The 15873-nt window shown below is 35.4% G+C and overlaps 1 protein-coding gene across 3 annotated transcripts in view; it reads right to left on the reverse strand.

Annotated features, from left to right (window-relative positions):
- Window positions 1-15873, reverse strand: part of ptpn11b (protein tyrosine phosphatase non-receptor type 11b) — a 35341-nt gene that overhangs the window by 8367 nt on the left and 11101 nt on the right. For 2 of the 3 annotated variants that reach the window (XM_067370630.1, XM_067370629.1), the window contains exons 2-9: window positions 11648-11770; window positions 3298-3492; window positions 2296-2488; window positions 2089-2205; window positions 1375-1488; window positions 904-1000; window positions 722-801; window positions 393-548 (exon numbers count right to left, since the gene is read on the reverse strand). In XM_067370630.1, coding sequence (XP_067226731.1) covers window positions 393-548; window positions 722-801; window positions 904-1000; window positions 1375-1488; window positions 2089-2205; window positions 2296-2488; window positions 3298-3492; window positions 11648-11770 — 1075 coding nt within the window. The remainder of the gene's footprint in view (window positions 1-392; window positions 549-721; window positions 802-903; window positions 1001-1374; window positions 1489-2088; window positions 2206-2295; window positions 2489-3297; window positions 3493-11647; window positions 11771-15873) is intronic. The other variant, XM_067370631.1, reaches the window with a different exon arrangement.

Genomic DNA, 15873 nt, shown 5'->3' on the forward strand with positions numbered 1-15873 from the left:
TGAGCCATATGGATTACTTTTATGATGGATGGATGTGCTTATTTTCACTCCCATTATAAAGCTTGGAATATAACTCCGATTGTGTTCATCTGAAAGAAGAAAATCATATACACCTAGGATTGCTTGAGGGTGAGTAAATTATGGGATAATTTTCATTTTGGGGTGAACTAACCCTTTAAGCATTTTTAAACATATGTAATGTCATGATTAACTGTGTAAATTTTTTTTTTTCTTTTTAAATAATTAAAAGAACTAAATCTGTCAAATTCCTTTTCATTTATATGTGCTGTGCAGTTTCCGATCATTTCAGAGGAAATTATGTGATCTCAACTCAATCTCATAACCCACAAATCTACAAATTAAACATTGTTTCATCCAGGGCTGGATCTCACCCGTCCTCTCTCCATCTCCTTGGTTGTCATGACAATAACATGAGTGTTTTCCTGATACACCATTTTCCAGAAATCTAGGACGGTGTTCTGAAGGCAACCCTGAGTGGCGATGAACACTTTACCTTCATCCATATGACAACCTTCTTCATTCATGCTCTAAAAACAAATCAATAAGGAAAACACTCAGAATGATAAAGAACATGTAAAATATTGATGATAAACACACAGAATGTTAAAGAACATGTAAAATATTGATCACAGTTCCAGTAACCCAGCAAAAGCTTGACATTGAGATTGACATGTAAGCATTATGAGTGAACCCGGCTTACTCGGATATAGTTAGCGTTGATGTAATCGGCGCCTGGCGCATCAGAATCCGCCTCCTTGATCTGCACTCGAGTGGTGTCAACTGCAACACAGAAAATGATGATAACGGTTGCTCTATCATTGAATTATAAAATGTGTCTGTCTATTATGAAACCTGAAAAATACGTAAAAGAGAGTTACTCACATGGTAGTATGTTCTTATATCTGTTCTTGTTTTTATTTTCTGGTCTCTGCCCCTCTTTCCTGGGGTAAAGAAGTTTACATTCTTGCTGCTGTAAAACCTACAGAACAACAGGGGACAAGATAAAGAAAGTTGTGAAATGAAATGTGGCTCCATATGCCAAGTAATGAACCCTTGAAAAGCATTCATTCCAACTTTGCTGTGTAATGAGATGTTATGTTAAGTCAGCACCCCCTGCAGGAATGTCCCATTTATCTGGACAGTTACCGCCAAACAGGAACTGCAGTTTAAGAGGTCAGCAAGCAGAGAGTCTTTTTATAAACGACTCTCATATCAAACAGTCCTCTGAGGTTTAATGAGTGTATTACAGTGGAAAGTACGCTGTCTGTTCTCTCAAACAAAACCTGGCCTGAATCACCACATCCTATTATGAACAGAAAATATGAGTAGACAAATGAATATGGACAGAAATACCTCAAATTCTTCCCAGAAGCCTTGCTTAGGTTTCTCTGAGTTGTCAGCTACTTTATTTAATTCCCGTACCCGGTTTTCAATGTTTGCTGCATTTATCCTTGTGGCATTAAATGGCTTGAACGTATAAAGAAAGAAAGAACAAAAATATTTATAATTAAGAAGAAATGCAAAAAAGGACCTTAAATGTAATTCTGAAGGATAAAAGAGTGGCATTTAATTAACAGAAATACAGAACAAATACAATTTAAGTTGAACAAAATGTAAACACATAACTTTAGTTTGTTAGGTGTCAAATGATACAGTAATAAACATTACAGTATGTATTTACAGTACACTACCGTTTAAAAGTTTGGGGTTGGTAGGATTTTTTTAATGTTTTTGAGAAAAAAATGCATTTATTTGATCAAGAAATGTATCAGTGTCACATGATCCTTCAGAAATCATTCTAATATGCTGATTTAAAAATCAATATTGTGCTGCTTAATATTTTTGTGGAAACCACGATACATTTTTTCAGGATTTTTTGATGAATAGAAAGTTCAACATTTATTTATTTATTATATAGAAATCTTTTGTAACATTATAAATGTCTTTACTGTCACTTTTGATCAATTTAATGCTGAATAAAAATATTTTGAACTGTATTTTATTTTATTTGTAAAAAAAAAAAAAAAAAAAAAAATGTTTCTTTCAGGCTTGGTTTGATTTACTCACCTGTTTAAGGTGCACAACAATTCCACTCTTCTCGACCATGGGATTTTTCTTATAATGCTCCACTAAATCTGCTAAAGTGTCAAACCTCTCCCCTCCTCCTACATCATATTTCCCATCCTGGTAAAGAGATCAGACAAACCAGTCTCTCTTTAAAAAGACTGATCTTTCATTTCTTTAGAAAATGGTGACATTTTATTGCATTTTTACCTGATAACGGATCATGACATGAGTGACTTTAGTTTTGCGGTCAACATTTTCATGCTTTTCTTCATTAGTAAGGACGGAAAGCACAAAGTCTCCCGGTTTACTCTGACTCTCTCTCACTAGGAAGCTTCCGGATTTACCCTTATCCGTAAGGAGTTTTTCAGCATCTCTTCCCGAGAGATGCCCATGATACCACCTGAGAAATGATAAAAAAACACAGAATTACACATTATGTTCTTCCTAAATGGATTTTGTGTTTCTGAAAAATACATTTTAAGGAATAAATTAATGCACAAATACATATGTTTTCTGCATTTTCATATGCAAACCTTCTCATTGTAACGTAAGGTATTAGTAATGGCTGCCCACACACATAAAAACGCCTACTTTTTAATTGTCAGCCGCAAAACCGTACACGTTTTCAACTTTCACTATAGAAACTATAGTGTAAACTATATTTTGTGGTGGGAAAATGAGCTTGCGAATGTAAAGACGTTGAGAGTTGTTATGATATGAGGATATGTGTGGGAGGCGTTTGCTCACTAGCTGGAAAAACCACAAAAACGACCCAAATCTTTGAATGTAATTTGAATGTGTTTTTCACAAACAATGTTTAATGTATATAAATATTTCACTTTGATTTCACAATCTAGAGGACGATCATGCACCACATATGCCGTGTAAACACCAAGGTGAAGGAAGTTAAAAAGTACACTAGACTCTAAAATGAGGCTGGACCTCAAACACATAAACGTCAAACATAAACAGAATGAAGGAAGGACCTGTTCCACAGTGGTAAAACACAGTTTAGTCATGAAATAAAGATAAGCATAATGTAGAACTGACAAACAAACCACAGCTTCTGACGTGCCATCACTCTACAACTCTTCCTTTCCAACGATCAACCCTACCCGGGATTTGAACACTAGAGGGCAGGATTTCTTCTGTCCACACTATTGCCACTGTCGAGCTCTAAGAGCTCCGGGTAGATCTGGAGCTGTGTACCTCTCAGATGTGGGGTCCTTGCAGTTGAGGGGGTATTTCAGCTCAATGACATCTCCGTTGCGTTCCCGCAGGAGGTCGTGCTGCTCTGTGTAGTACTGGACCAATTCAGCCAGTGTGGCAAATTTCTCCCCTCCGTACAGGTCGTAATAGTCCCCTGAGTTCTGGATTTTAATATGGGTGACCTCATCGTTCCTCCTGCCCAGAACAAACAGATGGGACACAACAGGGAAAATGCAGGGGGTGGGGATATGAGGGATGACAGACAGGGTGGAAAAGATGGAAAAGACAGATAACAGTTAGGAGGTTGGCACTGAAAACTGACACTTTAAACCAGGGTAAATGCTGACGTAAATATCTTACGGTTTTATCAAAATAGCGAGAGTGAGTTATAAAACTCTTCATAGAAAGAAATGACAATTACATTTTAGCTGTAAAATATGCAGCTATTAAAGGATTAGTTCACATTAAAATGAAAATTACTCCATAATTTACTCACTCTCAAGCCATCCTAGATGTATATGAATTTATTCTTTCTGATGAACACAATAGGAGTTATATTAATAAACACCCTGATGTTCCAAAGCTTTATAATGGCAGTGAACGAGAATCACCTGTTTGAAGCTCAAAAAAGTGCATCCATCCATCCATCCATCCATCATAAACATACTCCACAGGCTCCAGGGAGTTAATAAAAGCCTTCTGATGCGTTTGTGTAAGAAAAATATTCATATTTAACACATTTAAAGGTGCCATCGAACATTTTTTTACAAGATGTAATATAAGTCTAAGGTGTCCCCTGAATGTGTCTGTGAAGTTTCAGCTCAAAATACCCCATAGATTTTTTTAAATTCATTTTTTTAACTGCCTATTTTGGGGCATTATTAACTATGCACCGATTCAGGGCTGCTGGCCCTTTAAATCTCGTGCTCACTCATTTTTCGCTGTTGTTCTTGCTTGCTGACCTAGTCTGATGATTCAGCTGTGCACAGATCCAGACATTACTGGCTGCCCTTGTCTAATGTCTTTCATAATGTTGGGAACATGGGCTGGCATATGCAAATATTGGGGCGAACACCCCGACTGTTACGTAACAGTCGGTGTTATGTTGAGATTCGCCTGTTCTTCGGAGGTCTTTTAAACAAATAAGATTTATATAAGAAGGAGGAAACAATGGAGTTTGAGACTCACTGTATGTAATTTCCATGTACTGAACTCTTGTTATTTAACTATGCCAAGATAAATGCAATTTTTAATTCTAGGGCACCTTTAAGTAAAATAACTAGCTTCAGGCCAAACGGCCATACAGATTCTACTTACGTCTAAAGCGTAACTTACGCGACGTACAACATAGGACGTAGTGTAGTACGTCTTGGCGTAGTGTAATAACAGTAGTACTGTATGTTGCACAAGTTACGTTTTAGACGTAAGTAGAATTCATATGGCCGTTTGGCCAGAAGCACAAATGCATCGCTTCGCATCAGAAAGCCTTTATTAACTCCTTTATTAACACCTAGGATGGTTTGAAGGTGAATAAATCATGGGGTAATTTTCATTTTAAAGTGAACTAATCCTTTAATACAAAATAATTGTTAAAAATTGTTTTAATTTTTTAAATATTTATTTTAAGAAATCAATGTTTAAACCTTTTTGTCACTTTTTGTCTCTAAAAAGAATTTATGATTTTCTGGTTGTGCAAGCTCTCTCTTTTACTTTTATTTGCTTGTCAAAAGTTAAAATAATTAATCACAATAAATCTTATTAAGCAGCTTTTTAATGAAATACTGTAGTAATACTAGTTAAAAGGAACAGTTATGGTTTGGTTTGGATGAGCCTTACAAAAGACAAAAAAAATGGTTTGCAAGCACTGATATTGAGAATAAAACAAGAAAAAGCTTACACACTGCAATAAAACAGCTTGACTTGAACTTTTAATGAATCAAATCAAAACTTTTAATATAGAAAAAAGAAAACAATGCACATTTATATTTGAGAAAAACAAAGAAAGACACTGAGATTGAAGATATTCTTATCTGCTCAGAAAGATGACCTTAGGGATTTGGACGGAAAACACAGTTAAAACGAGGACAAAGTGTTTTGGAGCAACCAAATTTATATACAGAATATACTAAATGGAAAATTACTTTCAATAGACTTCAGGTATACGCTCACCAAAACCGTCAAAAACTACACTGCAGCTTTAAATGGCACCGTATGGAAAAAGCAACACCTGCATAGATATAATCAGCTGTGCTCAGGCGCAAAACCACAACTTAACGCTTTGCGAGCAGATCATAACTATTGCAACTCAGCTCAAACACGCACACACACACACAAGTATATATATATATATATATATATATATATATATATATATATATATATATATATATATATATATATATATATATGTATATGTATATTATATATTATATATATATTATATATATATATTATATATTATATATATATTATATATATATATTATATATTATATATATATACACAAAGAAAATCAAGCGAAAAACAGCAACTGATCTACTATGAGACCTTGATTCCACTCCCATTTAATTTTTCTGGCTTTCTCTAGGCATCCATCGTTCTATCTTGCACTCTTCACTGTATAATTGCATTATGGAGGTAAGAGTGGAGGCAGAGCAGCACGGTCTCAGCAGTGAGGGGCTAATGGCTGCTGACTGCAGCAGATGAGCAGCTCAGCGCTGTGGGTCCGGCTGGGCCTCTAATGCAATCACAAACACACAAGTTTGCCTAAGATGAAGGACGTCTAAATGAAGTCATACTGTACACTTCTATTGTTTTTTTGTATATAATAATAACAATATTTCTACAAATAAAAGTACTTTATAATAGAACAGGTACAGTACATGAGCATGAGAAGTTTGAGATGCCACACTGATAATGAGATTGAGTTTCGGGGGAAAGTGTTCTCTATATATATAGTAAAATTAATATGAAAACACTTTCCCCGAAACATATACACAAACACAACTCAGTCTCATTATCAATACGGCATCTCAAACTTCTCATGCTCATGTACTGTACCTTCTCAGCTTGATAAATATCATATGCAAAAGCGTAAACACAATTTTCTTTTTCCTTCGGTATCACATGAAACAGGTGAACTAATTGCAAAATATTCCATGCAACTGCCAAAGTGCTGCTCTTCTGGTATGTTTATTGGTTCTTTTATAATAGACCGATACCACCCTGTCAAGATTCCTTCAACTCAAATTCAAATGTTCTGAATGTGTGAATGTGATTCAGTCATTTGCATGAGGCTTTAACATGTCCAGAGTCGGAGTAGAATGACTGAGCTCTGGCTACAGTCAGATTCAAGGACGCCTGCTGACTAATTTTACCTTTGAGCGTGAGTTCATCATTGATTTTCCAGACTCTGCAGAAAACAAGAGTGAAACACAATACTGCTGTTGAGCCCCTCTACACGTCCACACTTAAACATGCAGTCTGTCACTGTAAGATCATGGTCACTGGAGCACCAAATGCTTTCGAATGAAGAGCATCAATGTGTCAATGTTGATTCTTCTTTGTTAGAGAAACCCAGGGCTGAATTTGGCAGTACTATTGAGCTATTTTCCTACTATATTACAAGTCTTTCCTTAACACAATCAAGTGCTGCACACAGGGCTCAAAATTAACACTCGCCAAGTGCCAAATGCAAGTAAAATCGGCTTGGGTGAGCAAACAAAATGGAGTTACTTGCTTGCAATAACTTCATTAGGAACTGCAACATAATAGAATTTTAAGTACGATAATCTTAATCTCACTGATATATGTAATACAAGACAAATCAACTAAGGAAAACATCTGTGAAGTCTTCTATTCAACAATTTTTACCTGGAAACCACTTTACCATTTACCACCAGAAGTTGGGTGCCTAAAATGATTTTTTTTCCCCCCAGAACTCCATGTGGTGGCAAATAGGTGGATGATTTTTCACATTATGCAACAAAAACAAAAATGCAATGAACAAAATCATTTGATTCTTCAAACAGTATTAAAGGATTAGTCCACTTTTAAATAAACTTTTCCTGACAATTTACTCACCCCCATGTCATCCAAGATGCCCATGTCTTTCTTTCTTCAGTCGAAAAGAAATTAAAGTTTTTGATGAAAACATTCCAGGATTATTCTCCTTATAGTAGACTTGAATGGGCACCAGACAGTTGAAGGTCATAATTAGTTTCACTGCAGCTTCAAACTGTTCAACATGGTCCCAGATGAGAAAGAAGGGTCTTATCTATTGAAACCAGTGCTCATTTTCTGAAAAAAATTGAAAATTATATAAGTTTTAACCTTAAATGCTCATCTTGAACTAGCTTTCTTCTTCTTCTCCTCTATTAGAAGTGTATTACTGCCCTCCACAGGCCAAAGTTTGAACTAATTGTTATATACTATTGAACTAGCATATTGCATATACAAATTAGTTCAAACATTGACCTGTGGAGGGCAGTAATACGCTTAGCAGTGTCTACACTGCTGGAAGTCAAATAGAGAAGAAGAAGAGAGCTAGTTCAAGATGAGCATTTCTGGTTAAAACTTACATAATTTTCCATTTTTTTCAGAAAATGAGCGATGGTTTCACTAGATAAGACCCTTATTTCTCATCTGGGATTGTTCTGAACAATTTGAAGCTGCAGTGAAACTAATTTTGACCTTCAACTGTCTGGTGCCCATTCAAGTCTACTATAAGGAGAATAATCCTGGAATGTTTTCATCAAAAACTTTAATTTCTTTTCGACTGAAGAAAGAAAGACATGGACATCTCGGATGACATGGGGGTGAGTAAATTATCAGGAAAAGTTTATTTAAAAGTGAACTAATCCTTTAATGCACATTGTCTTATATAAATAAATAAACTTTTATGCTTTACAAAAAAAAATATATATAATTTTAATAAATGATACAAAACAGAGTCAGCTGCAATTGTTAGCTGGTATATGGCATAAATATGTATGCCATCTACATTTTCATAATCCATCTGCCATTGGCATGCGTGGCAAACTTAAGAGTGGTCCGACTGGGTTGAACAGTTATGTTTACAACAGTCTAACTCATTAGACTGTCTAAATTATGTTTAGACATACATTTGCCACCAGTCGATTGTGAAATAGACATCTGGCTGGGAAACAATCTTGTATAAGACTGCCTCAGGTTACACAAAACAATGCTATAAAGTAGACATTCACTTCATTTTCACTTTATTCTCTTCACACTGGGTCTGGATTGATTGTTACTACTAGAGTCATAGTGAAAGTTTAATCCAAAATAATGCGTCAAACTATGCTCTGTGAATGTGAAAACAGTTTTAGAGGGTCACTTCCTGTAGCCTACTCCTGATAGCCATAACAGGCAGACAGGAAACATCTCCTGACACATTTCACCTGGCCCTGACACATCATATGTTACACTACAGCACCGCGAGCCATTCATTTGACTCGGCTCCCAGCTTTCTGTCTGCAGCGTAATGGTTAACAATAGTGCAGACGCTGAGCAATAGTTTCCACCCAGGAAAAATGGTGAGAGACAGATAAGAGAAACAGAAGCATGGAGGAGGGGAACATAATGCGATGGAGTCCCTAGGTATCCATTTGGCCAAATGACTCCTCCCTTTATCTAATAATGCATTTTAAAGGAAGACTTTTCCTCATAACTTTGTAATTAAGGTCTCATCTGCCTACATTAGGCCTGAGAGGCAGAACGGCAGTGAGATGGCTTGCTGATGTCTGCGTAACTCTTGTACTAATGTATTTGGTCAGTTTTATGCTTCTTTATCTACAAATGCGCACACTAGATTCCAAACACACTTGCTATGAAATATTATTTGAAATTATTATGTTATTTATTTATTGTTTTACTGGGTCTACATTATTAATGACATTTCTGTCATGACATCTCTCTGAGTGTTTGGCATGGTAATGGATATGACAATGTTGATATGTTTGGATTTTTGGGGAATAGATCTGCTACACTGCTGCTGCTGTTGCAGAGCAAGTACAAGACTTGCTACTGCCAATACATACACGACACACTGCTGTGAACAAGTAAAACATGCTGCTACTGTTCAATATAGCATACATAAATTACCAATAGCAGATCAATACAGGTGGAGCTGGGGAAGGTGGAGGGTTTCTGAAAGTGCACTGCAACTGCTACAGCAAATACTGACAAAGAATTTAAAGGCTGAGCAGCAAGCTCATTGGCTACTGACCAAGTATTTGAAGGTTTCAACTGCTACAGCAAATACTGACCAAGTATTTGAAGGTTGGGCAGCGAGCTCATTGGCTACTGACCAAGTATTTGAAGGTTTCAACTGCTACAGCAAATACTGACCAGTATTTGAAGGTTGAGCAATGAGCTCATTGGTTACTGATACTGCAGGAACCAATCAGCTGTGCCCTATAGAGAATGATTTGATTGAAAGCAGATTGTGTTAAGGACCTATCAGCCTGCGCCATCTAGAGTTTCATGACAGAACTTTGCATTTGTGATATTCACAAATATCATGACTTATACATGATATTGAAATAAATCTTGACAGGGTAATAAAGACCCTGACATGAGTTGAAAATATCTTATAGTTTAGGAAGAAAGAGAAAAATAAAACTATGGATAATGGACAATTATAACATTTAGTGGTAATTATACAAATATATATATTCAAATGATGCAACTGACCAAACAATCAAGTGTTTTAAAGTGTCATGCAGTAATTATGGGTCAACTCAACTGGACCAATAGAGGTTGCTTGACCATTTTTAATTTTCCTAATTTTTTGAGCAATTACCTCTATATTGGTATTGTAAAAATAATTATATAAAGCAAGACAAAAATACCAATACATAGAGTCAATCACTCAAAAAATTGGAACATTAAAAATAGTCAAGCAACTGACTTTACAATTTTGGACCTCTTGAGATGGAATGACCTATATATAAATATGAATATGGGCCAAAACCAAACTTATTACACAAAAAATCTTAATAATCAAGTGTAATTTTTACAAAAAAAGTTGTTGACAATTCCAGAATGTACAGCAAATGTTCTGAAAAATCTAAGATGGTGGTTCATGCAAAGTAATGTTGATTATATTTAAATCAATACCGAAGTATATATCAAAACAAAGTTCAAAGTCAGCTTAGCAACAGCCGAGTAGCAGCCTACTGTATGCAGTTTGTTCCAAATCCTCCACTTATGAGATTCTGTGATGATTAAGAAGGCAGCTACTGTGTGTAGGCAGTAGCTTTACTAGGTTTTAGAACATAGATAGAGTGTGTATATTCCAGTGATTTAGCATTGAAAAGCACAAAACATAGGTCCAAAAATACACTAATCAATTCCTTTCTCTATTAACTTGTTTAGTTATATACTGGTATATCCATGCATCATAATCATAACAAGCTGACTTCATCGCTTCACAGCTGGACAGATAAATCAGTCTACGTGCAGCTGGAGTTGAGCTACATACAGTAGCCTTAGTTCTGGAGAATATTAGATACAGTGAGAGTCTATAACCACCATAACCACAATCAGCGGATCTGGGGCTCCACGGCCCTCCATATCTTAAAGCTATTATGAAAGCCCTTCTCTCTCTCTCTCTCTCTCTCTCTCTGTCCGTTGACTCTCCAATCACTCATCAGACAAGCAGCTGCAATTGCTCACAGACCTCCCCAAAAGCTGACATTGTAATCCTTAAGCACCAGCCCAGGGGCAACTTAAAATCTCTGAATTTCTGGAGAGCGGGAGGGAAAGTGCTGTCTATAACTGTCATCTACGTTCAAGCAATCTAATACGGATGGCAACCAATAAAAATACAGCTGTAATCCTCAATATGCTCTGACACAATGTAATATATGCATGCATTACAAGACAAAGCCAATGTTTTTTTTATATTAGGGAATATTCCCTATGTCAAACACACCTAAAGCATCATGATCACTTGAAAACACACAGGACAGTGGGTCCCCAGGAGCGGTGTTGAGGACCTCTGCCCTAATGTGTTTGCATTTTATAATATGATCTCTTGAGTTTTCACAGCATGAAACAAACCCTGACAGAAATCTATGACACAAATAAGCTTAATGCTTTGCCAAGCATGGAAACAGTCAGTTAGACAAACAAGTACACTTCCAAGAAATCAATAACTCACAGATAAACATTTAACAGGAGAGATGCAATTCATGCTCAACTTCACAAACCACAGCAGGTCAAAACAACATAATGACCGGGTTAAGCGTCCTGTGGAAAAAAGCATAATTCAAGAGCAGAAGTGCAGTAAGGCAGGTGTGGAGAAGCGCATAGTAAACATACCGACCTGACAGAGAGAGTGAAATCTCCAGGGTTGCTCTTGCTGGGTCTCGCTAGAAAGCTGCCATGGACGCCCCGTGTCAGGAGGAGGTGTTCTGCCTCGATCCCAGTGATGTTGGGATGAAACCACCTAAAATCAAAGCAAAATGAAATAATCAGCAAATACATCAAGTCCTGATGATCAATAGCTAACAGAGCTTTACCTTTATCTCATGATCAAAATTTGCTAACGCTTCTCTTAAAGGTACAGTGTGGTGCGAAAGTCTGAAAAAATCACTAATACAAAAATGTTCTGTATTCATACATTTTATGCTTTATTTCATATACACTACTGTTCAAAAGTGTGCGGTCAATAAGATTTTTTTTGTTTTTTGAAAGAAATACTTTTATTCAGCAAAAATGAATTAAACTGATCGAATGACATTATAGCTATCTATGATGTTACAAAAGTAAAAAAAATCTATTTATCTAAGAATCCTGAAAAAAATGTCATGATTTCCACAAAAATATGAGGCAGCACAGCTGTTTTTCAACATTGACAATAATAAGAAATGTTTCTTGAGCACCAAATCATCATATAAGAATGATTTCTGACTGGAGTAATGATGCTGAAAATTCTAAAATTACATTTTAAAACTTTAAAATAGAAAAAAATTATTTTAAATTGTAATAATATTTCACAATTTTACAGCTTTTACTGTATTTTTGATCAAATAAATGCAGCATAAGAGACTTAAAGAGTTAGTTCACCCAAAAATGAAATTTCTGTCTTTAATTACTCACCCTCATGTTGTCCAGAACCCATAAGACCTTCGTTCATCTTCAGAACACAAATTAAGATATTTTTGATGAAATCCGAGGGTTTCTGAACCACACTGAACGTTCTGAACGTCATTGCACCTTTTGAGGTCCAGAAAGGTAGTTAAGACATTGTTAAAATAGTCAGCGCCACTACAGTGGTTCAACCTTAATGTTACGAAGTGATGAGAGTACTTTTTGTGCACAAAAACAAACAAACAAACAAAAAAAAACGACTTAATTTAGCAAATTGGACTGTTGTCATTCGCTGTTGACGGAGTGAACGTAGTGCAGGCTTCCCTGTTCTACGTCACAACTCCGACTCATTATTGGCCGGCTCCTGCATCATATGCATGCATGCTGCTCACGTGTACCAGCATCGGCCAATACTGAGCCACCGTTCGGAAGTCAACATGGAAGCATGCATTGAGTTCACTACGTCAAATGCGTTTGACAACAGTTCAAATTGTTAAAGCCATTATTTTTGTTTTGTATTCTCGTCGCTTCATAACATTAAGGTTAAGCCTGTAGTCACATGGACAATTTTAACCATGCCTTTACTAGCTTTCTGGACCTAAAAATGTGCAATGACGTTGCTGCCTATGTGTGATTCAGAAACCCTTGGATTTCATCAAAAATATCTTAATTTGTATTCCAAAGATGAACGAAGATCTTACAATTATTTAATGACAGAAATGAACTAATGTTTTAATTTAAAAGCATTAAAAAAATCTAACCAACCCTAAACCTTTGAACAGTACATTTAAATTCAAATAAAATGGGCTTTATATGTACTTCTGTATCCCGTACATCTCAGGCTCTGCAAACTCTTTGGTTCACCCACCCGTTCTAATGATGTCATCAGGCAAGCTTAGCCACATGTATATTTGTGTCCAATTTCACGGCGAGCGCCAATTCTAATCAGTTACGATTTGCTGTGTTCGAAAAGTTATTTCCTAATCCTTTGGGGTTGATGGGGGGGGTATGGGAGGTCATGTGTAATCTAGGCTAGTGTTGGGCCCCAGCTGTCTGGCTGCCTGCAGCCCGTCTGTATACCGGCTCCCTCACGTGAGAAGGCTTTGTGAATGGTCGGTCAGGGGTCAGGAGTAATTTTATCTGCATGCTGTTTCTGAGCGTGGCTGCCTGCTAGGCCGCATGTCTTAATCTCACTTTAAGTGACCGCATAAAGGTCACTTACTTTCATCTTGACAGAACCTGACCACATTGTGTAATTGCTGTTATATACACTACCATTCAAAAGAAGTCTCTTATGTTCACCAAGAATGCATTTATTTGATCAAAATACAGTAAAAACAGTAATATTGTCAAATATTATTACAATTTAAATTATAAAAATTTAAACTTCTTACCATTTTTATTTTGATATATTTTAAAATGTAATTTATTCATGTGATGGAAAAGCTGATTTTCAGCATCATTACTTAAGACTTCAGTATCACATGATCCTTCAGAAATCACTCTGATTTGATGCTCAAGAAACTTTTTTTATTATCAATATTGAAAACAGCTGTACTGCTTAAGATTTTTGTGGAAAATGTGAGTCCTTTAATGAACAGAAAATTCAAAAGAACAGCATTCATTTAAAAAAGAAATAGAAATATTTAACAGTGTAAAACCATTACTAATGAACAATTTAATAATAATAAAAAAAAAAAAACGTACTTACCCTAAACGTTTGAACTGTTTCGTACACAAATTGCTAAATAATCCAAATTTCTCAAATAATGCCTATAATTTCTAAGTGTTGAATATAATAATACAACATTCTATACTGTCATTCAATGATTTCGAGATAAATTCTGTTACGTATGAATTAAGGGAATATTCAGGGTTCAATACAAAGTAAAGCAGAATATTGCTGTCATTACCACAGAAAATAAGTTAAATCAGCTTGATAACATTACCTTGGTGACATTGAAATTAAAAAAGTACACGTCTAAGAAATGTAAGATTTAGTGACAACACAGCTCACATCGGCCCGGGCCATCGGGTCATTCCTATTGTTGAGTCAAAACTTTCTACAGCATGCCTCAAATGCTATGGAAAGCAGAGGTCTTAATGAACTTCATGTCTTACCCTGATACTGTCAGTTTAAACTCTAAACATTTTTTTCCCTCCATCTTTCCATGGAAACATCACTCACTTCCTCCGGTTCTTCAACATAGGGTAAGTGTTATAGTCCTCTTGATGTTGTGTTGCTTCTACCTGTGAGCATTAGTAATCACTGTTTTATTGCTCAGAGGGGATGTTGAGAGTTCTGCATCTCTTTCCCCCTCATCATGACTCACTGCTTATGGTTCTATGTTTGTCAAAAGGGCTATATTTTCCCCTCTTGTCACATCATCACTATGCATGGTCACCAACTTCCCTATCTTCTGTAAAGTTTGCAGCCGAAGCAAAAAAAATATTAAAATATATGTGGATTAATAATTCATTGACATTTCTGTCAGCAATTTTCCTCCTGACAATGACTTTCAAAAAAGCAAACCCAAGCAACTAAAAAGTTGTACACAAATATATATAGACGTTTGTAATTGTAATGAAAAAGAACTGTAATAGGTTAACTGTGAGCATATGCAGCGAAAAAAAAAATTACATTTAACAGGAAAATACACTGTGTATCACTGTACAAATTATGGGTTTTGGAAGTGAAACATTTGAATTACCTTATAATTTATGCTAATATATATATATATATATATATATATATATATATATATATATATATATATATATATATATATATATATATATATTCAACAACACAATATATGTATGTTTTAATTACAATATTTCTAAAATTATGTTTTTTTTTGCTTTGTTATTTTGTGATTTGTGTTTGTTTGTCAGTTTATACATTTATTTATTGTTCAAGGAAACTGTTTGAAATGTTTAAGAATGGTATATTATTAATATTTAAGATAAAATATATAAAAAGAAATATTTAGATATGCTTAACATGCTTAAGTCACTACAAAGACAAACTCTTATGAAATTTATCATCACCCGGTATGATTTCATTTTTTTCTGCCAGCTGAAGGTTTATAGTGTACAGTGCGAACATAAGAGTTATTTATATATTTTTGTAAACATCCAGTATGATAAACATGCCCTATATGTCATAAAGAACTGAAAGAAAGATATAGCACTAAATGCGGTCTGTGCTGTGTAGATAAACGTCATCATACATTAGCTGACTATATGGGCTCTGTATCATTTTGCAACATTAAAGCAAGAATATTCTGTTTTAGAATACTTAGCTGAGACTTCAAATTCACTGGAATATGCAACATGATGCAACTGACTACAAAAAAGTATTTCTGAAAATGTATGTCCATATTTGGTAAACATGTCAGTAGGTAATTGTGGGATTTGAGGTCATCCAAAAATACATACAGTAAATGACATTTTCAT

Source organism: Chanodichthys erythropterus, chromosome 20, assembly GCF_024489055.1.
Source record: "Chanodichthys erythropterus isolate Z2021 chromosome 20, ASM2448905v1, whole genome shotgun sequence".
NCBI classification, from domain to species: Eukaryota; Metazoa; Chordata; class Actinopteri; order Cypriniformes; family Xenocyprididae; genus Chanodichthys; species Chanodichthys erythropterus.